The sequence below is a fragment of the Prinia subflava genome, chromosome 2, assembly GCF_021018805.1.
Source record: "Prinia subflava isolate CZ2003 ecotype Zambia chromosome 2, Cam_Psub_1.2, whole genome shotgun sequence".
NCBI classification, from domain to species: Eukaryota; Metazoa; Chordata; class Aves; order Passeriformes; family Cisticolidae; genus Prinia; species Prinia subflava.
The window spans coordinates 12,333,141-12,355,926 of NC_086248.1; the positions used below are offsets into that span (position 1 = coordinate 12,333,141).

The 22,786-nt window shown below is 37.1% G+C and overlaps 1 protein-coding gene across 1 annotated transcript; it reads right to left on the reverse strand.

Moving 5' to 3' along the window:
- Nucleotides 1-1,471: 1,471 nt before the first annotated feature.
- DDX1 (DEAD-box helicase 1) lies at nt 1,472-21,331 on the reverse strand. Its single transcript, XM_063424692.1, has 26 exons — nt 21,270-21,331; nt 19,367-19,418; nt 18,435-18,498; nt 17,882-17,911; nt 17,558-17,654; nt 16,030-16,077; nt 15,813-15,896; nt 14,415-14,498; nt 13,898-13,974; nt 12,576-12,648; nt 12,376-12,452; nt 11,570-11,684; nt 10,943-11,081; nt 9,806-9,866; nt 8,541-8,639; nt 7,786-7,875; nt 7,016-7,204; nt 5,937-5,988; nt 5,353-5,499; nt 4,591-4,682; nt 3,988-4,060; nt 3,470-3,542; nt 3,314-3,356; nt 2,990-3,085; nt 2,129-2,249; nt 1,472-1,801 (listed from the first exon to the last, which is right to left on the reverse strand). Exons 1-26 carry the CDS (start codon nt 21,283-21,285, stop codon nt 1,671-1,673), a joined length of 2,223 nt encoding a protein of 740 aa, XP_063280762.1. The 5' UTR covers nt 21,286-21,331; the 3' UTR covers nt 1,472-1,670.
- Between the last annotated feature and the right edge of the window lie 1,455 nt (nt 21,332-22,786).

Below are 22,786 nucleotides of genomic sequence, written 5' to 3' on the forward strand. Positions count from 1 at the left end.
GCCAGTGTAGTAATTTCAGCTCCAGCACCAAGGAAATACAAATTTCAGGTAAGAATTGACACGGTTGAAGTAATATGCTTGAAGTAATTTTAATTTTTAGAATCTTTTTTTTTTTTCAGCCCTAATTAGCCATGATTTGTAATTATTCACTGAAGTTTGGATATTCAACAGCAAATCTTGAAATTTCAATACCAGCACCTGGGAAACATGTAGCAAACTTAGAATATCATATTTCAACAAAAAGATCAATGCTTCTAAGGCTTTGATTCCAGCTATCCACCATTTCCCTGTGATTTAAAAATATTTCCCAAGATGTACGTCTAAACTAAATGAAACTGATTTTAATTTCAGCTTCAAGTAGCTAACATGAATGATCTGATTTCTTCTGTATCTAAATGATTTTAGGCATTGCAATAAATTAATTTTGATTGACTTACAGTTGATAGATTTCGTTACTTTTGTCTGACAAGACCAATGCAACACATGACACAACTTCTCTTCCCAAGTTCTAATAAACATCCCATGTAATCTCCCCTCTCCTTGGGATCAAGTAATATCACAAATCGGTGCAAATGCAATACTTTGTTTAAATTAATGAAAAATATAAGTCTTTTATTACAATCCCTGGGTCTCTCAGTCTGCCCTCTACAGGTAACACGACAAATAATTATTTGCTCAACCTGAGTTTAAATTGATTATCACTGCTTTTTGCAAGGGGATGGAATATTCTGTGAAAAGACTTTACAAAGAAGGCAAAAGTTTATTGGATTCATGGTTGTCTGGCATTCTCAATGACCTGAGATATTTGGGCAACAATTTGCAGGTAAAGTCACTGAAATTTCCAATTATCATTAGAGTAGTCACTAGAGAACAGAAAGCTAAAAAGAATCTCCAAACTAGATTGCAGTAACTTCAGCTGACCAAATTCAACCTCTCTGAAAGCAGCACAAGAGGCATTAAATACTTCAGCCTACACTGCTGCATGAAAAAGCTTTTCCTGCAGTTTTATGAAATGCTTTGATACTCACATGGTACTCCCTTATGAATTCAAAAGCGTTGTAGAAATATTTGTAACAATACTGCTACAATATTGTACAATCCATTTCAGAAATTAAAGAACCATTAACTTTGAGAAGTCTAGAGCTACAGAATCAAAATGCAATTATTAGTCTAGACGTAGGGGTTTAGGATAACAAAGAGCTTCAAATACATACTTGAGATCTGGGGTTTTTTATTTAGTATCTTAAAAGCAACAGCTGTCTGAATGAATATCAATCTATCTATCTTTAGTCAGCCTAGCATTAAAAATTTACAGTACACAAATAACTAAATATTTTAAAATATAAATAAATAGAAATATAAAACTCTCCTCCCATGTTTGCCTAACTACTGTTGTACTTACAATAAATTAAACCATGCAAAGAAAGATTCTGCAAATTAATCCTTTAAGGCAAAAAACCAAACAAAACCATTTCATCTTTGACTTGTTTTATTTTATTAGGAGAACAGCTAACTCAAAGTTAACAGTGCTGAACACTCTGTTCCTCATGCAAGAAATATATTTAGTTCTAATTGCTTTCTAACTACCTCTACTCAGAGACAGTGTGGGATTTCTGTATTTGCAGGGCAGAGCATTTATTAACTCAAGCCTTCTCTCCAGAGTGGCACAATCAGAATGTTCTGAACAGCTGGTTAGGAAGATAGCCAAGATGCAAGAAAGATGTCTGAGCCTCCTTTTCAAGGGCAGCCAACTCTTGTACTGTAGGTGCCAGAATATCCACATGGCCTTTATACAATCCACCTGCCAAAAGAGACACAATCTAAATTACATGTTCAAAGACATTTTTCAGCAGAACTAACAATGCCCAACCACAGTCATTCAGAAAGTTAATTACTTTGTTAAAAAAAAAAGCACAAACAAACCGAAACAGGTACACACACTTGTCACTTGCAACCCACAGGCTGCATGTAACAAATGCAGAAGATAGCAAAGAACTAACAGCTTTTTATAATCCATTTATTTATAATCTATTATTTATTTATAATATCTTATTCTGTAGTTACACAAGAGACAACCAAGAAACTGAGCACTGCATAGGAAGGGAACTCGGGAGAAGCTCATTCTTACCGCCCAGAGCTCTTTTCTGCCCGTATGTAACTTTCCCATCAAAATCATCCACCGGGACTTTTATGTCTGGTTCAACTTGGGCAATAGTGCAGTTTAAGTGTTCTTCAATCTCCCCCAGCAACTAAGAGAAAAAACTCTTTAAGTACTCTTATGGTCAATAGTCAAACTAGTGCTCTAAACAGTCACATTTGAGTAGTTTGAACAGGAATGGTACAGAAAACAATTCGGTCACAGATGCAGAAGACTAACACATTTTTATTAGCTCTGACTATACAAGTTCATTTCCAATTTCAGTATGGTTTTACCCTACCTAGAAGTCTTTATTTCATTCACTACCTACTTGTACAAATGAGGCAACTTTATAATAAGCAGCTCATAGTCCAAGCTCACTTTATCACAGATGAGGTTTATTTGCCCTTCTTTATTAAAGAAAGGAGGAAAGTACTGCTTTTTAACGTGCATTCAGAGCTGGTATACAAATCCCAATGAAAACCTATTTAAGTGACAAACTATTTCCAGGTTAGAGAAACATCAGTTTGAAGTGACAGTTTTGCAACAAACCATCTAAAAAGAAGGGTATAACTAACACCCTCTAAATTTTAATAGATTTAGATTAGGAAGACTATAAGGAAGCCGAAAGTACGACTCCAACAAAATTGGGTACGAATATTAAAATAAGCTTTTATAATTACATAACTTACAGAACACACACCTTGAAAAATTTTCTAATTTCTTCTTTAAAAGGAATCAAAGGTTATAAACACCCTAAGACTAGCTTTGTACTTCAGCTAAGAGATGAAACAAGAACTTCACTCCTGAGTCTTCTGGAGAAATTAGGGAACATTTCAGCAAAATGCTTACCTGCATCTCATTGTACCATATGGTACAACCTCCTTCTTCCTTCAGTCTAGTGTTGTAACACCCTTTTCCACGACTACTGCATACATGATACCAAACCTACAAATAATGGAAAACAACTTCTAAACTTTGTGAAATAGAGTTTAGGACATTTCATTTTGACTAATTATAGAATGAAAAGGAATTCAGGCATCTGTTTAAGTTCTCCTTCAATTAAGCATGGACAAACAAGTAGTTTTTCAATGCAGGATAAGAAGGTCAGATAGCAGCTGTGGACTCAACTTTGGTAAATAATGTCTGTTCATCTTTGCTTTGGAGTATAATTACCTTTTCTTTCTCTTTTGCCACAAGGGAGATTGCCAAACCCATCCTGAAATATTAGGGGAGAAAAAAGGGAGAAATCTATTTCAGTAACTACTGCCACTTTGTGAAACAACAAATAATATCAAGACAACCTGGTGACTGCTCTGCACACACACGTACCTCTCAGCTCTGCCCACTCTCCCAATTCGATGGACATAATTCTGTTTCTCATCAGGGAGTGTCACGTTGATAACTGTGTAAGATAGGCACAACCCAGAGAACACAAGATTTTTTTTTAATATATGAGCTAAGGTCAGACATCTAAAATATGATTTTGATTGCTGCAATTCCTCTCCTTAGCCTATGTACATACTTTATAGCCTATTATGACAGTTACAGGGGTAACCTGCAATATCCACAATAAAGGCTCTCACTCTCAAACTGCTTTCTCCCTGATTACTTTTTTGGCAAGAATGGAAAACCAAATGAACAATTTTCAAAAATGCAGAATATCATCAGGTATTTGAGAACTTGTGGTGAAAAACCAAATTAAACAATACCTAGTTTAAGCCTTTAACATCTACATCTCTTAAAATTATGCTATAGGTCGTATATCTATTTTAACTAGTGGACAGGACTGCAAATATATTGAAGCTCCAGTGCAATTCAATAGCTTAGTTTAAAAAACTATGTCTTACCATATGGAACACCATGAATATCAATTCCTCTAGCAGCAACATCTGTGCAGATCAAGAAACGGACATCTCCTCTCTGCAAAAACAGAGCTGTAATGAAGTGTTGTGCTAAATACAGCAAGCAAAAACCCAAGCAATGAAACCACAGTCCTTTGCACTTACTTCACCCTGAAGTCTCTGCATATTTAGGAACAGTTCAAATAAAGCATGAATAGCTTGGTTAATTTATATCCTTGTTTCTTTCCCCAACACCATAAGGCAAACAAAAATCAATAAATGGCTTAATCAAAACTAAACTGTAATATTTTAACTTTTTTTTAAAGTAATCAAGTACTAAGGACTTTAAAAACCAATGTAATTGCTATAGTTTAAACTTGGGTTTTTATTTCCAAATAAGCTCATTATCTTCTGAATTTAAACTCATAAAGGTCATATTGATTACCAGTACAGACTTCCACCTACAGAAAATGTGCCTCACAATTTCAGGAAGTGGCACATAGAGCATTTGAGTGCAATTTAAATTAAATGGAGAACTAGTAACACAAATTAACATGAATTCAGATATTAGGAGGTAAGGAAAAAGCCTTCAAGAATCTGCCGCATCACCTTAAATCGTTCCAGGTTTTGCTTTCTTTCTTGAGGTTTTCTATCACCATGGAGACAGACACATGAGAATTGATGTCCCTTCCTATCAGGGCCTGAAAGAATTTATATGCATTAATAACATCACATTTAAATTATGACACAGAACCACACAGAACTGGAAAAAAAATTCACAGGCAAAAAAATTTCACAGGCATTGGAGCAGAAAAAAATACTCAAGACAAGTTGTTAAACACCCATTCTTCTTCCTCCCCAGAGCATGTCTGTGTAGGCATTTCTCCTTAATCCTTTCCACTCTACATTTCCCCATTTCTACAGATATCTGTCTTCACTTTTCTCCTCACACATCCCTTTCACTGTTCCTGTGTTCTATTGCACATTTCTCCTTCTATGTCTTCTTATGTGTGAAGATTTCTTCCCATGTCTCTTGCCCTTACCAACTATCAATTTTATTGGTATGTTTCAGCAGAGGCACCATGTATCTTCTCACTGGTTCAGATTTTGGTGCATGATGGATTTCCATCCATTTCAGAACTATCTGGAACAGGTACAAGACAGTTCATTGCTTTCTTTCCCAAAGGGCAGCCCTGCAGCTGCCTGCTACAAAACCCAGAATTTTATGCCAAGTCAGTACACAAAAAAAATGAAGCACAATTTTATCTGTGCTGTGGCCCAGTACTGGTGACCTCTATCATACAAATTTGGTGTTGAAAAAACACAGAAGTGAGAAAAGTGAGCTGAGTAAGGTTGACATGAAAGCATTACCTCCACCCTGCTGGATGAAGTACTGCTCCATATTATCACAGTCTATTTTAGTCCTGCAGAAAATAATGGCTTGGTCCATCTTGTGCTCTTTGATTGCCCGAACAGTGTATTCTCCTTTCAGAATTTTAATAGCTTCAGACCACATTTCTAAATAAAAATAAAGAAGTTATTTCACTCGAATTGTTTAAAAACATGAAGAACCTTTGAACTGCATACCTTTGAAGTTCTCTAGCCTTTCAGTAAACAGTTACACTTCCATTATTAGAGCAAGTAAGCTAAACCTTCAGTTTCTACCTCTGTATTCCATGCTCCTGTGCTCCAAGGTGATAAAATACAGACAGGACAAAAGCACTCAGAAGTTTCAGGTTTCTTGTACACACCAACAAACACTAGTCTACAAATCTGCAAAATATATATTCAAGTCTCTTTCCCACTCCCCAGTTACAGAAACACATTTCTCTTCAAGACTGAGAATGCAGAAATAAAATTTTGGAAAAACATGAATCAAGGCCAGTATCTACTACAATTTAGCTTCAAAACATTTACAAAAAATTCACAAACTATTTCTTAGAGTTGCTCATTACCTGGAGTGTTAGCACCAGGTCGTGTATTGTCTTTTGCATGTACTTCATCAGTCTAGGAAAAACACAAACAAAAAAGCCCCCCAGTCAGTAGTCCATTCTTCACAGAGAAATGCTTAACTCCATTAACTTGTAACAAGGAAGAAAGGAAAGTTTAAAAGTAATCTTAGCATTCTGCTCTCCCACCAGCCACATTTACCTACCTTTAGCTAAGGAAAGTCTTGTCTTTAGGCACACAAAACTTATTCATGAAAAATGGCAATAAAACTATTTATGTAGACACTGAATAGGAAACATTTTGAACAAAGTGAAGAATTAAAAATACCCAAACAAACTTGAATAAAAAGATATTGTAAAATATAGTTAAATCATATAAACAGTAGTTCCTTATCTTTTCCCCTATGCTAGGCTGAATAAGATATAAACTTAAAATCCAAAAGAAGTAAGTTCATACCAAGACTTAATGAAAAGCTACTAACACATGACAAACAGAGGTTCCAAAGACAAAGAGGGATTAAGAAAACCTATAGACTTGTAACTGCATTAGAGTTGCCAAGAACAAAATATGGTCCCAAGTTATTCAGAACTTGAATACTAAAGACCTGAATAACCAACACCTTCTCACATGAACAGGTGTCAGGTGGCTGTAGAATCTGGAGTCTCAAATGCAGTCTGATATAAAATCCGTTCCTGTAAAAACTGCTCATCTCACACAGGTTGGAAACAGAACTAGCTTACACAATGATCCATCTTGGCAGGTTTATTTCCTTCTGCCAAGTCAGAAAAGAGGCACTAAGTACAGTTAGGCCACGGACCATTAGCTGTGAAAAGAGTGAAAAAGCACAGTGCCATTGTTCTCTAGTGCAAATCACACTGTTACTCTATCAACCTCTTCCTCAGCCATTTTTGTAACACTGAGATGTTCAGAAAGTGTTATGACATCACTGATATGATGCTGACTACCATGGAACAAACCATTTCAGATTAAGCTGCTTCAATAGCCAGAAAGATCCTTCAACATTAGGCCCCTGTTCTGAAGGTCAAATAAGTAATGTGGACAAATAACCTCAATTTTCACTTACTCTGATATGGTTCTTGCCGAGCCTTTCCCAGAGTTTATCAGTTTTTGGATTTACAGGCACAACTACATGGTGTACAGTTTCAGGGACAGAATCTTCTCCTTTCAAATCAACCCAGGTAGGAAAATGCATGATTTTTTCAGATAGTTTCTTCACATCAAAAGAATGCAGTGTTGCAGAGCACACAATCACCTGAGAAGAAGAGAGTCATATGGATACTACTGAAGGTAAGATCCTCCCAGTCCAAAAGGTGGGAGCAGAACTGGGTGAGTGTTATGTAGTCGAACAGCATAATGTAGCACAACAGAAAAAGTCTGGATTTCTTTATCACAGGAAACACTCAGTTGGCAAGAGCCAGGACACAAAGTATATACTGCTTAACTATTCTCTTACAAAGACCAAAAAAATTATTAGAAAGAATGTAAAACTACTGAAAGCTGATGAATCAAGATTATTAACACGTTAGAAATCATAAAGTATGTATTCAGTCCCGTTTTGCTGTATTTATATATAAATAATTCAAATTAAATTGAAATCTGCTAAATACTGGCCTTCAACATCTAGAAAACTAAAAATACATATCCCACAGGCAATTACTGAACTCACTGAACACATGTTAGTCTTGGACAAGAGCCTTACCAAACTCCACTTCAAAGAAGCATGCTCCATACCAAATAATAGTCAACAACTGAAAGCAGAGCACAACACACAGCCCCCCTCCAAAAAAAATCCAAGCAAATAAACAAAAAACCCAAATCACAAACATTTTATACCTGAAGTCTCTTTCCATCTGATGTTATCTGAGGAATTTGACTGTGGATCCTGTTTATGAAATCTGAATAACCTTGGAGGAGAAGGCCATCCTATGTGGGGATGAAATAGAAGCGGTGAAGCTGCAAATCTCTCTCCTTTCTCAGTCCTTACACTTGAGTTAGATAAGTAACATACTCCTACTCTCAGAAGTTCTTGCTTTTAATTAGCTGGACATGTCAATGCATGGCAGGGATATTACTACTAAGGAGAAAAGGCCCAGTAAAAACGTGGAGCATTTACACTATAGCTGCTGTGCTTCACAAGAAGCTCAGAAGCTGCTCCCAGCTAACACCCCAAGTCATTTGATCTTTGTGAATATTCAGTTGTACTACAACAGATCAGAGAGATGCCCTTATTTCACAGCATATTGAGCACACCTGCTGGGTTAACTAACACTTGTATTTTGTCTTTGTCCTTTGAGTTCCCTGCAGTGACAGGGACAAACTTCGGTAACTTGTAAATACAATTTGAAATATATTTTTCTATCAGAAAAATTCTAAACAGATTTAACAGAGAGGCTATGAGGGCAGGGGGAAAAAAGAAGTAGGTTACTGTGGTTGCAAACAATGAGAGGATTAAGCTGGAACAGCCTAAAGGTATTTAACTGTTCCACTGAATTATCAAATACTACATAAAAGAAATGTTTTACGTTTTTTTGCAAATATCATATTGCATTTAAGAACAGAATTTAAATAGCACTTGGTTCTCTACATACAGCTTCATCCAGAACCAGGAATCTGACTTGAGATAAATTAATCTTCCCCGTTGAGACCAGGTCATCCAGCCTTCCAGGAGTTCCAACAACAATATCCACCTGTGAAGTACATAAAGAGTATGGGTTGGTCCTGTAACTAACTAGAGGCATTAGAAGTTTTATCTAAGCTTAACATTATGATACAATTATCAGTATAATGCTATATCTTCTATTAATTTATTCAATTTATTAATTTATCTTCATAAAATCCTGGAGTAACCTGATTTGGAGGGATCTCTTGAGACCATCTGGTCTCCACTCCCCACCTTCACATGCAAATCAAGGACAATTTCCAAGTTACATTAGGTAGCTGCCTAATACAATTTTCAGTACCCTTCTGGAAAGGGATCATACAACCTCCTCTCTAGGCAACCTGCATTTTGGTTCTACAGTCATTTCATTAGCAGAATCTACCTCAGGGAGGAAGACTTCCCTTATTTGGGAAGTGTTGTGCCCCTTTTTTCCTTCCTTCAACCCCAAGCTGTGTCATTTTGTTATCTAAAGCCAACAAATAGATTTGTTTTTAAATGGGGATAAATTTTTCTCATGGTGGAAGGATACAAAGTTGATCAACTACAGAAATAACTTAAAATTTTGCCAGACAGGAGGGCTCACAATCAAGAATTTAGCATTCACATGGAAGTTGAAAAATCTTCCAGTTCAAGTAGGCTTAACAGCCTACTTTGTATTTTGGTGGCTGGAACCACTAGAAAACCTATCAATAGTGGTGCATTTTCACTTCCAAAAGTGAGTCTTAAATAAAAAACATCACCCTGTGACTCTGTTCTCTCTAAATTGTGATTGAATCAATTGTACATTCCATGCTGCTGAAACCACACCACTTCCTTCTATGTAGGACTGGTCTGTAGTGCAGGTTCATCTTGGTGACTGCAGAATATTCACAAAATCGTAGAACAGAAGTTGATAGGAAAACTGTCTTGTTGGTTAAGGACAAATGACAAACAATTACACCTTTATTTTAAGATTTTCAGGAGTACTCAGGCTTCAACAGAATTTGACTAAGTAGTCTAAGTACTTGTATTAACATGGAAGTAAAGGAACAACTGCTACCCTGGGGCAACATGAGCATGCTATCGACTGCACATTTTCTTTTTAACATGTTTATTATTCTTATTACAGGACTTACCACCATTAATATGCTCTAGCAACACCATAAATTACTTGGAATCCAAACTAATAAATGATATGAAAAAAATACAACTTACACCTTGTTCCAGTACAGAGAGTTGATCTCTTGCAGCAACTCCACCAATAATTAGCAGTTCCCTAGAATTACATCAATATATTTGACATTTACCTATTTATTATATTCAGAAAGTATACTAAACATCTGTTTGAAGACTGATTCTTTTATTGATATCTGACAATTAGCAGCTCTGAACAATAATTTTAAGATCAAATAGAAAAAAACTTGAAATTCATCCTTTCGTATGTAGTGTATTGTATTTCAATGAAATGAAAGCTTTTTTACCAAGCTGTATTTGAATGTGATTACTTTATCACTGCTGTATTAAACAAATTAGCACCTTAACCAATTTAATCTTACAAAAAAAAAGTTTCTTAAAAATGGCAAAAATAATGTAACTTAGTTCAATGAAGTTTCCTGTGTCCTTGAAAGTTAGAAATGCAAATAACAGTAAACCAAATGAACCTTTCATTGTAGCTTGCCCATTCCTATTGCTTAGTCCCAGCAATTCTAGTAAATGCACTCTCATAAACAGATTGCAGTTTAGAACTGGGAAATGTTTAAATTTTAGAAGCACAGTCAAAGCAGAGACAACTTAAAACCAAAGCAACTTATAGACGATTCATTTTTCAGAATTGCATCCCCATGATAATTTGTCCTGTAAGCACATTAATTAAAGTATATAATTATATTAAAGCATATAATTAATTAATTAAAGTATATAACTATTTGACAGAGAAGAAAAACAAATAAAATGAGGAAGGAGGAAGATGAGGACAAAGGAAAATGTTTAGGAAAGAAGGGCAGTAAGCAGATAATTTAGTTTTTAGTCAAGAAAAGCATGTGAAGTATCACACTAGTTATCACAGATAATTTAAAAAATTGCCTACACACTAGATTTGTTATACAAGAAAAAGGCAGTTCACAGACTGACAAACACACCAAAACCCCCCCTAAGTGGTCTAACTGCAGTTGAAAAGTCAGAAGTTTGGTTATATCAGATTATTACTGATGATATTAGCAACACTGCAGATAATGGTTGACTTGGCTACAATGTGGAAACACACCCTCCCCTCCCCATCTCCCCATGAAGTTACATCCGTGGAAAATACCATAAATGCAACTAAAAAAATTCACTATTAAAATTCACTATTACCTTAATTTGGGATTATCAACATATTTTTTGAACTGCTTCACATTGTTCAAAGTTTGTTCTGCCAGTTCTCTTGATGGTTCTACAATCAATGCTTTTGGAGCATTTGGAAGGTTCTGTGCTTGAACCACTTGCGCATTTCCTAAGTGGAAAAAAAAAACATTAAGACAAACCACATTCCTATTCTGGAATTTTTTACTGGAAACAGATTTGGATTTTCCATCAGTAATTAAAAACTAGTAATTCTAAATGCTCCATTAGAAGGTGATGTGATTTCTCTCTTAATTATGAATAACTTCAGAATGATGTTCAGAACTTACAAGTGGGTGTACCGGTCTTGCGGGATAACCCATTCTATTCTGGGCCATAAAGACCCCCACACATTTTCATGATAACATTGTTAAAAACTTAGCTGGACTTCTTCTATCTGATGTACTTCTAAATTCAAAATATTAAAGACTATTGGTGGTTTAAGAGTAAGAAAATCTGGTATACTTTCAAAAAAGCACCATTATTTCTTCATTACTGCTGTATTCAAAATCTTTCTGATCACAATTAAAGAGATCAAAAGATGCTCTGTAACACAACCTGAATATAGAAACAAGAGAAGTTTGTAAAAATCTAACCTACCTGAGTGTTGTGATTTTACAACACTACCCTCAGGAGCCTTGCAAAGACCAACATAGCCATCTTTTGGTGGAAACTTGAAATCTTCTTCACCAAAATTGAATTTCAATTCAGCATTCTAGGTTTCAACAAAGTTGTGTCATACACACAGATTCAAGAGACCCCATTAAACAAGAAACAACTCAGTAATGAAATAAAACAGATAGGGAGATAGGGGAGGTCTTTTCTTCTCCCATCGTAGACATTCCTCTTCCCCAAGTTGCTGAAACTTAAAAAAACCCCAACCAAACAAACAGAAGCAAAAAAAAAAAACCAAACACCCAATGCATTTTTTCTGACGTACATTTCTTTAACCACTGAAATGTTTTGTTAAAATCTTTACTGCTTGAGAGATAGACTTAAAAAGACTAACTCAGAAAGACATAGTACTACATTACAGTAAAGTTAGGGTTCAGAACAAATGAAACAGGATAGCTGACTTTCAAGCTATTTGCTTGTATCAGTCAAATGGCAGTAACCAAAGTTTAACACACACAACACGACACTGTTATTAGGAATTAGTTATCCATGCTGTTCTACCTACAAATTCAAGATTAAAATTTGCATTTAAACATTTAGCTTAAATGGTACTCAAAGCTAACACAACACGTTATTACTTCAGTAGTGAACACCGGTAAACCAAAGAAAACTGACTTTACACGCACAACCGCAGTAACTGTAGGTGGCTATGTAAATTTTATACCTAAATAGCTCATTAACAAACCCAGAAAAATGATAATCATCTTGGACATCTGTAATATTCCTGTTACCTTCAGTACACAAGCTGCAAAAAGTGCTTGGTTCCTTATATGTGGTGGGATGTCAAACGCAAGGCCAAGGTCCTTCCCTGAAAGTAGGGTTAGCTCAGTCAGACTCTGCAGGTGTGTGTGTTCCTCTCCTTCCCTCCCCACCACACCTCCCCTGGCCCACTGAAGGCATCCAAATAAAACTCCAAAGCAAGAGAACTTACCATTTTTGGAAAATTTTATTTGTCCTTTTTCTGTGTCTAGATAACACCCAATCGTATCATGCATAGTGAATTCCTGGAGGGGAAAAAAAGTTTGTGAAGCTAAGACATTTTCAGCGCATTAAGAGGTCTTAGTGCTTTTATTCTGTCAGCTTTTAGTCTTCACACCGCTCCCTAATAAATGCTGATTCTTGAGAGAAGTCAAGCGAGTTCACCTTATTTCAGTAAGACAGTTGTAAGTGGAACACATATTTTTATTTGATTACAAGTCTTCACTAAACTGCTCAATTGATCTTAGATATTTAAACATTTATTACTGCTTTAAATTTACTTCAAAAACCAAACACAGCGACAATGATACATTTAAGTCATTTACCTGGAAGTATTCTGTATTATGGAAAAGCACATTAGCCATGTATTTATTAGCCAATGTAAATCTAAGCTTAGAACACCAAACATGCCATCAGAAACCTGTATTTTGACTACAATAAAAGACTAACTCTTGAAGATGACGTTATGTGTATGTTATGTAAATGTGCTTTATTTAAGTATCTTGAGATTTGTTAACTTTAAAGGTATTCAATAACATTTATATATAATAAAGTGCTTCTAATCAACAGCTCAAGAGTCACTATTAAACTAGCTACACTACTCATAAAAGTTGCAAAATTGATGACATTGAGTTCATTATTACCACAAAAAGACTTGAGTTTCTGCTGTAATACTCATCTATATAAATCATGTTTAAATACCTCAATTCCACTGCTACACTATACAAAAACCACTACAAATATTTACAGCAGACACTTCAGAAGTGCACTTTAAGGTAATGGCAAACCCAATTCAATAGCCAGAAGTAGCACACTCTACCTATGTCTTATTAGCCATTAATAATAAATTTTGACAGATTACACAGTTGTGCAATTACTTCTATTTTAATTTTTAGTTAACAGAATATGATGTCCTCACTTGGATGTTCACAGGGCATCCAGACAGATTGAATTTATTCAAGCTAAAAGTGAAGTAAGTCCATACAAATCTCAAGAGGTCAGTTAACTTTTAACCCGTAACACACAGCAAAATTTTAACTTCTAAATAAGAATCAATATAATTCCAATCTAACCACTATCATGTCTCAAGGTTATAACTGCTTTTGTTGAATCTTTTAATAATATTTTATCCAAAAATGCTTCAATGTTCCACTGTACTTTTTACACTGTGAGCCTCCCTTAGCAGTGAGCACTACTTCAAAAGACAGTTGATTATAACAGCACTAACATGCAAAACTTTTAATAATATTTCTACCAAATGCACTTCAAGCTTACCTCACCATAGCTGTCAAATTGCTTGTTGTGAGACTTCTTACCAGTGCCACCAAAGCCAAAGCCAAATTTATCAGTGCCTGAAGACAAGACAATTAAGGCTTTAATTTTTTGGTTGACAGGTTATGCTTTTTCCTCTTGGTATTAGCAGCTGCAACATCCAACACTACCACATAAACAAATAATACACAAATAATAATAGTGCTAACTACAGATTTCTGATCTGAATGTCACCAAACTAGTACTGTTGCAGCAGTACATTTATTGATTTTACTAGTCTCCAAACATCTTCATTAAAAAAAATAAAAGACATAAAAGGCAGAAAGTCACAGAAGACAAGAGAACGCTGCCACCACCAGACTTCCCCTCACAGGAAGTAAAATACTTATAGAAAACGTTTTCAGCTCTCTGAGATTGGGATCCTTCCCAGGGAGTCCATTTGCTCCAACACTAGAACAAGACTCCACCCATTCCATGTCAATATGAAAACTACCTGTAGGTTCTTCAGAAGGAAACTCACCCAGGTCTAGTGAAGCCTGCATAGTTGACCAACCAACTCTGCACAAGCCTTGGTCATGACAGGAAACTTCATAGTAGTATTTCCCTTTAAAAGAAAAAGAAAGGATCTAATACAATACGCAAACTCATTAAAGTGGTTCAGTCTTGCTCCTTCCAAGCCCATACAAATCTAATACTCCCAGTCCTGCTCAATGTGTCACAAAATCCCCTACTGTGTTTGTGTGAAAAGACTGTGTGTGTACCTATGTATGGAATGAAGAAAGAGCAGGCAAAAGACACCAAGTACACACTGAGAGGGAGTGTGTGAAAGGCTCCAAAGGAGAGACAAGCAAGAGAGAAGAGTGGTCCTACTGAATGCACAGGAAGCGATAAACAGGACACAAGGTTCTGCAGAATCAGTACCAGACCACCAGCATGCCCCAGCATCAAGGGCTTGTGCTACTTGAAGCACATCCAGCTGGCTGTTACACACACAGAATTATCTGCACACCCCATGAAAGGAGGCTGCTTAGGGTCTTTTTGAACACACAACCAGTCAAGTGCGAGTGCTCCTGTCAGTCAAATGTTAGGGTTGGCCTCTCATCTATTGCTACAACCACAGAACCATTAAATTTTTGCATGCACACATCTGTGTGAAGTCTGTGAGGAAACAACTCAAAATACCCATAGCCATTTCCTAAAAAAAAGCATTCTGATGAATATTACTTATGATTCTGCCTCCTTCCACTCAGTGTCCTATTGACATCTGGAGATTTTTAGACTTCTGTGTATAATTCATGTGTTTTTAGCTCAGTAGACTGCTAAATGTCTAGGCATAACTTCTTTTCCAGCTCTCTTTCCCACAGCAAACAAACTCTTTGACCCATTCCTAAAAGTTGTATTTAGTTTTTCTTGTTAGTTTACCAAGGACATTTTATTTTGTACCACATATCATAGACAGCATAAAGGGAGAGTCAGAAGACCAGGGGAGAGGACTCCAACAGGGCAGAAGCCAGCAGAGAGGATTACCTAACCAACTGCTCCTCTAACTGGACTATATTGGCTAGATATTCTAACTGCTCGATCTTATAAAATTGTATGAATCTAATTTGGGGCGTGGTTTCCACCATATTGTGTACCTGAAAGCTTTCAGGTAAAAGTTTGTTTTTCTATTATCATTTTAACATTGTTTGGGAAGGTTTTGTTCTACTTCCAGGCACTACTGTAAGGGAAAAGGTAATTTACAACACAAGGAGAACAAAACAGAACTATTTGTCATTTCCAAGTCTTAAGCTACTAAATTTGAACAGATGGATAGAAAGCTTTTATGCAACCACCTACATTAACAATGGCTGACAAGCAGGCATTTCAGCTGAAATTTTTCTAGAAGAATATTCGAAACACATCACTTTATATTTACCTTTAGTCACACCTCTAGTTGCTCTGCATCCATGCCATTCTTTTATCTCTCTGCTTTGACAACACAAACCATCTGATCCAATTGCTGAAAGTTACAAGATAGTTTTAGTTAAAGAAATTGCCTAACTGCTTTTAAATGAAAATTTTATGCATCCTTTCCTCTAGTTTATTCTTTTTTACCAACCAAATGTTCTCAAGTGAACGGCAGGACAACTCACCAAAAGCTGATCCTCTGTCATAGGGGTTCATTTGCCATTTATTGAGCACTAGGTTTGAAAGACAGTAACAGAAAAAGCATTAAATCGACAAAGCCTGAAAACCTCAAATCGTAAGTTCAAATTGTTCCTACAGTGTTTGGCTTGATTTTCTGGGGAAAATAGCTTTGTTCCAATGAAATTGATATGAGCTCAAAATGAAGGCCTACAATCTGAAGGAGGGGCACAAATGCTTAATGCAAAGGTATTCCAAGGAAGCTCATATTATTCCATTAAGGACAACAGATTAAGTTACTTAAAATGCAACTAAAAATGGAAATAATGAAAACTTTTATAAAATAAAAGTCACACAATCACAATCAAATTCAGATAGAAAATATCCAAAACTATATCAAGAACAACAAATTTGAAATGCATTATTTGTCATTTCTGTTCCAAACTTACATTAAGGTATTTTTCAGGCTATAAGTTAAAATGTCATTACTGAGGAGCTAAGATACATGCACACAGAATTTCTGATTTCATTTTTCATATGCCCAACAACATACTGTAATAAAATTGATACAACAGATGTCATTTCAATTAGGTTTACTGAGTGTATTTGTGTATTCATATTACATTCTCTCAAGGAAGATTTTATTTTAACTTTTTTTTTCAGTCAACTTTACTGTCCCCAGTGTAGCAGTGGTTATAATGATGACAATTTCTATAACATCTTCAGAGTGTTTGTGCGAATACTGTACACTTACATCAAACCCAGTCTTATCAATACCACAGACTGGACATGGTTATTGGCTTTATAGTTCCAAGCTTAATTAAATGGATCTATAATAGATTCTCAAATACTGTGAGGCTATTATCATGGTTACAATCCACTCTATATAGCTGAGTTCTAGCCCTGTGCATTTCCTGCTCAATTCAACGTCTACTAAAACAAACTGCAGCAACTCAAGATATTGCTATTCAATTCCAAACCCAGGCAGCTGCCAAAAAGAACCCAACAGCTCTACTCAGCACACCAGAATTGAAAGATCCTACACTGTTACCCCAGCCACACAAAAATACATTTGAGCCTACAAGAGCTTTCTGCTCAAGCTCACTTAAGAGGCACAAAACAACTCCTTGGTGTCATAGCTGGTGTCACCTATTCCTACAAAAGAAAGATGCTTTTAAACTCCTTTTTAGGTGGATATCACCACCACTTCACATCTTGCAAGGCATTGACCTAGTATGGCTTTCAAAAGAATACCAGAAAGCAAGGTGTGGATCAGCCAGCCTCAAGCTGAAAACAAGAGCTGCAATTACTATGAGTCTGCAGTCACATGCATACCAGTTCTTCCCATGTTTCCACCAGTAAATTTATATTCACTGTTTAATAAAACACTGAATGATGATATTCTATTTACATTCCCAAATTACGGAAAAAATACTTATCTAATGGCAGGTTAACTTTACTTTTAAAAGTAACAACATCAATACGAGTTAGCAGAGTTTTGAATTTAAGGAGTGTGACATAAAAAAAAAAACTTACCTGCCCCTCCAGTTTTAATAGTGGCTTTTCCTTTCTTGCCTTCCATTTGATCTTTCAGTGTTTCATAAACAATCTGGATAACTGGAATGCTGAAAGCCTAAAATGAGAAGTTACTTTCATTCCACACATTATACACTTATTTCTAGCCTTGTTTTTGGGTGCAATACCCACAGCCAGAAACACTGAAATACATTCCTACATGTATGTTGGCAAAGGCTATTATCAATAATGCTTAAACACAGATACACATTCTCTCTGCATATATGCATACACAACACCTCCTAAAGACTTTTACTTTCTGCTAATTTAAATTGGATTACTTACACCAGTTTTTCCACTCCCAGTTTCAGCAGCCTGTAAGAAGAAAAATACAAGAGTTTAGCCAGGACTGTAAGGACTGTTTCAGAATTCTATTTTCATAAACTAAGTTTATGTTTTAGGATGTACTATTTTGGTTTATGGAATCAAGAACAGAGATCCATAAAAGACATGATAAACAAGGCATACTAATCTGATACTTTCAAGGTTATTGATATTGTAGCATTGGCTTAGGCAGTATCAGCCATGTTCCATACAGAGCTATGTCAGGTTTTTACAGCCAAAAGAGAGTACATGAGATCAGTGCCCTCATTCATGTGGCAATGCCTGTCAAGAGGTCAAAAAATAAAGCCTAATACCCCCAGATTTCATCTGCAAGAACAGCTGGAAACACACCAGGAACTCAAAGAGGCTTTCACCTGCAGAATATACTTTCTGTTGAAGTAGGACAGGAGACCCAATCTAACTGTGGACCCGTCTGGAAAGAACAAAACTGACCCCACAACCAACAATGAAAAGACACAAGACTTTTATGAATAGGGCTATCCTGCATACATACCATAAGTACATCACCCCCTCCCAAGATCAGTGGAATGGATTCTGCTTGGATATCCGTAGGGAGGCTACAGAAAAGAACACAATAATGAAGGTTATGTTCTACATAACTGGAAAAAGAATTTTTTACTTATATAGAAATTCACAGAAATTCACAGGTCATCTGCAAGATAAAGCAGGTAACTGCTATTCCTCCCGGCTTGCAGCAGATTCAGCTGCACCTTGAAAAGAGGCTCCATCTCACATCACTATGCTAAACTATAAAAGAAACTTATTAATCATATATTCCTTGTCTTCCTTTCTTCGTGTTAGCTTTTCTTTAAAGCCACTTAATGCAGCCCTTACTTACATGATCCCTGTTGAAAACTGGGAAAAGAAGTAAAAATAACTAAATGTAATCAGCATTTTCGGACCGTCACAGCTAATTAATACCATTTATATGAGAAGAACTACATACATTTTGTCCATATTGACAACATTCTGAATGACAATTCAAAACAAACTCTGAAGTAAAAACGTTTTGTCAACAAGTAACCAAACACAAGAATAACAACAATTTTAGAAGACTGACACACAAGCATTAAGTTTGAAAAACACAATCATAGACCACAGTCTGGAAAACAAGTACTAAACTAGCATCAATCATGTAACAGTATTTAATCTAATAACCCCATGATACATAACAGATAAACCAGAGGCACAGAGCCTTCTGTGAAACAAAAGAATTGCAGCATAAGAGGTCGTGCTCTGCTTATCCAAGCTCAAATGTTACCGCTGCTGTCACAGTTTGTATTCTTCAGTCTTTCACACCACAGACAGATGCAATGACAGAGGAAAACACACATCCACATTGCTCTAACGTGGCAGCAGAGGTGCTTTAGAAGCATGTCACACGTTGCTGAAAGGCAAATTAGAGTTTGCCACACTCCTACTTACAGCCAGTCCATCTCCTCCACTGCTTGAGCGATCTCAGGCATAACACCCATTTCTGTAAGACAAGCAAAAAAAGGATCAAGCAGTGTTATTAACTTCACATTGCCAAAAGGTGGCCAAGGTGTCCAGCTACAGACAGCACCATGGAAAACCACTCTTTTGGGCAACAGCATGAGCAGCCTTCACACCCACTGACAGGAACGTTCTCCCTTCCTCACAGGCATACACAGGGCACAGGGCAGGTACAGACACAGCAGCAAAGCAAACACACTGGGAACAGAGAACCTGCTCAAGGGCAAGGTACTTATTCCGGCACCTTTAAGGAAACTGCCTATGCAGACAACAGGGAAGACTTTATTCATCACAAATAGCCAACTTTCTCTACAGCTGAAGTGCAAACAGGAGAAAAATCCTGTATTCTATAAGGACTCTAGCTCACCAAATCTTGCCTGACCTACTTACAGCATGCACAAAAAACCCACAATGCATTGATTTTGATAAAGTTATTAATTTCATCCACCTTTGAAAGGTTTTTTTCCTTTGATAACCCTTCTGGCAAACTCAAGGTCTGACAGTTGTACTTCAGACACAAGTTAAATATGGAGCAACATACATGTATGTTGATAAACAAATCCTCTGCATTTAAAAATGAAAACAAAAGGAACCTGCACCTGTTAAATATGGGCAAGAAAAAGGCAGATCCTAAGCATCTCAAATGATGGCAGCACACCATCAAAATAACAATTTATCTATCTGATGGTCATCTCTTTGGGTACTCTAAAGCTACTCTAAGTCAATTCCTTCTACTGCAAATGTGCACCTTTCTAACCAGAGATTTTACACACTGGCCCCTGTACTGCCACATGCTGGGTTTCAGACACAGCATGTACATGGACACACACTGAGCTGGGCAGCCAAAAATTATTCTTCCATTTGCTGTAATAAAAATGCTGTAAGAAACGTCTTTTATTTGTAATGTGATTTCAGGAAGCTTTAATACTTTCAAGCACTGGCCTCTACTCCTACAAAAGCAGGCAATCCACACGAGCAACAAAGTCACTCAAAATCAATTCCTACTGTTTGCAAGTTAGAAACTAATCCATACATATTTTTTCCCATATGCTTCCAACTCACACAGCTTAATTCAATATAAAGTACAAGAATTTAATCAAACAATGATACCATAACATTTTCCTCAACAACATCCAAATTAATCCTACTGCATAGCATCTGAACTGATCTCTACAGCTCAGGAAAAAGCTTCAGCATTTGCCCCCCATGATGAGATGCAAAAAGTTCAGTTAAAAGGAACAAATTAAAAACCCTATATATATAAAAACTTTACAGAGCTCTGATCCTGGCTGGCTGCCTATTTCTACAAATATCTGCATGGGGAAGGGCACAATAAAAGTGTTGTTTCCTCCTTTAATAGTAAGATTTTGGATTACAGTTTACTATTGTACGCATATATATAGTTTATAGAGTATATATATTTTGCTAAACCGTATCACCAAGCAGAGCCTCTCTTACAAAAAGCCAGTTATTATCCACTGCTATATAGAGAACAGTTATTATAAACGTGTTACCAAAACCAGTCAGCATGAAGAACGAGCCGAAATTTTAAGCAGCGCCTTTGCTAAATCCACATGCAATAAAGCCTGTAAAACCATTCCGATAACCACATCTCACAGCCTACAGAAGCCCGAGGACACGGGGAGAGGCACATACATCCCCCGCAGGCCTCGCGACCTCCAGCCTGATACATGGTCAGCCACACCCCACCGCGGGCCAGGCTGGGAGGGCGGCCCGAGGAGCTTCCCCCGGCGCGGCAGGGAGCCCGGGAGCCGGCGGGAAGAGGCGAGAGGCTCCCTCAGGGCCGGGACCCCGCGGCCCCCGCGCCACGTACCCGAGAACGCCGCCATCTTGGCGCCGGCAGCCCCGCGAACAGCGCAGGGCGCAGGCGCGCGGCCGGGCCGCCGCTTTATGGGGCCGGGTGGGCGCAGGAGGCGCCGCGCCGCGCGTTCCGGCCCGGGCCGTGTGCGCCGCCGGGCACTTGGTGAGCGAAGGGCCCTCAGAGACAAACAAGGAACGCAGCGAGCTGTGTGTCAGACATGGGCCAGCAGCGATACATCATTCTCCAGTTTTTACAGAAGGTTCCCCAAGTTCTGCACCATCTTGTTCTAGTGTAACTTCTAGTGACACTAAACGCGAGAATCTTCGGGCTTTTGTAAAAAACAAAACGAGATGGCAAGTGCAGAAATGCAGCTTCTGGAGTTACATCACAAACCAATGGTACATTTGTCTGCTAAGCAGAAGGCACAGTATAAACTATTGCCTACTTCTTTCCATTGTGAAACGCAGTTTTATTCTTTCCAAAAGCAGCATGAAATAAGAGACCCATCTGGTTCAAAGGCCAAAAGAACCCCAAAACAAACATCTCTTCCAATGTAGTTCTGTTGATTACTGTGTTGCAATGTGAATACTGGTTTGTCCTGATGGTTTGTTTCAAGATCTTTTTTAAAACTTGCTCAGCCCAACTACCTGTTAACTTACGCTGTGGAAACTGGTGTCACGCAGAGAAAAATACAGCTGAGTATTTTATACCCTTCATACCAGGCTGTTTGCATTGCAATGGTTTCTCATGTATTAATAATTCCTTTGGGAGTATCTTCCTTTGATGTGCCTCTTTTATGTCACTATTATTTGCTATATCTGTCAATCATTAGTTTGCTTGCTTTCAGACTAATGACAAAACTAGTGATTTTTAAAGGCACAGATATGAATAATGTACAGATTCAACCATGAATCTAAGAAAACCTGTTGGGAGGCAGACCTTGATATCAATATATAGTGCTGCTTGTTGGTGTGGAACGTGGAGTGCAATTTACTATAAATCTCCCACAATTCTTTGAAACTTACAAATGTGATGTTATACTATTTACTATTGCTTTACAAGCTACATTGTCAAATATAGTTTAAAAATATACAAACAGTGAAATGGCATTTTTTTTCTCAGTTGTTGTTTCTCCTTGAAGTCTTTCCTAATAGAAAACAGAGCTTTCATATTGCCCTAAATCCATATTTTCAGAATTAGAATTTTTGTTTAACCTAATTCTAGGCTGCTCAGTTGCCTACAAGGGCTTACTGAACACACGTGAAAATCAGACTGCAGGAGCAGAAGTGTCAGGGTGTGAAGTAATTTTATTTCTACTTTACAAATGCTTTATAAAGTTGCAGGAAATAAGCTGAAACATCAGTTCTTTCATATTTTTTTCACCTAACCAATTAGGTTGGGAAAGACCTCTGAGATCATCGAGTCCAAGCTGTGGCAGAACACAACCTTGTCAACCAGACCAGGGCACTGAGTGTGGTGTCCAGTCTTCCCCTAAACAGCTCCACCAACTCTTTTGGGCAGCCCATTTT

What these genes read in the sequence shown, in the direction of transcription:
- DDX1 (XM_063424692.1), bottom strand. An exon ending in AACTAGAGGTGTGACTAAAG is followed by an intron (nt 14,499 to 15,812) that starts GTAAATATAAAG and finishes TTTCTTTTAAAG; the next exon opens with GGAAATACTACTATGAAGTT. An exon ending in AATAAAATTTTCCAAAAATG is followed by an intron (nt 12,453 to 12,575) that starts GTAAGTTCTCTT and finishes CCCTACTTTCAG; the next exon opens with GGAAGGACCTTGGCCTTGCG.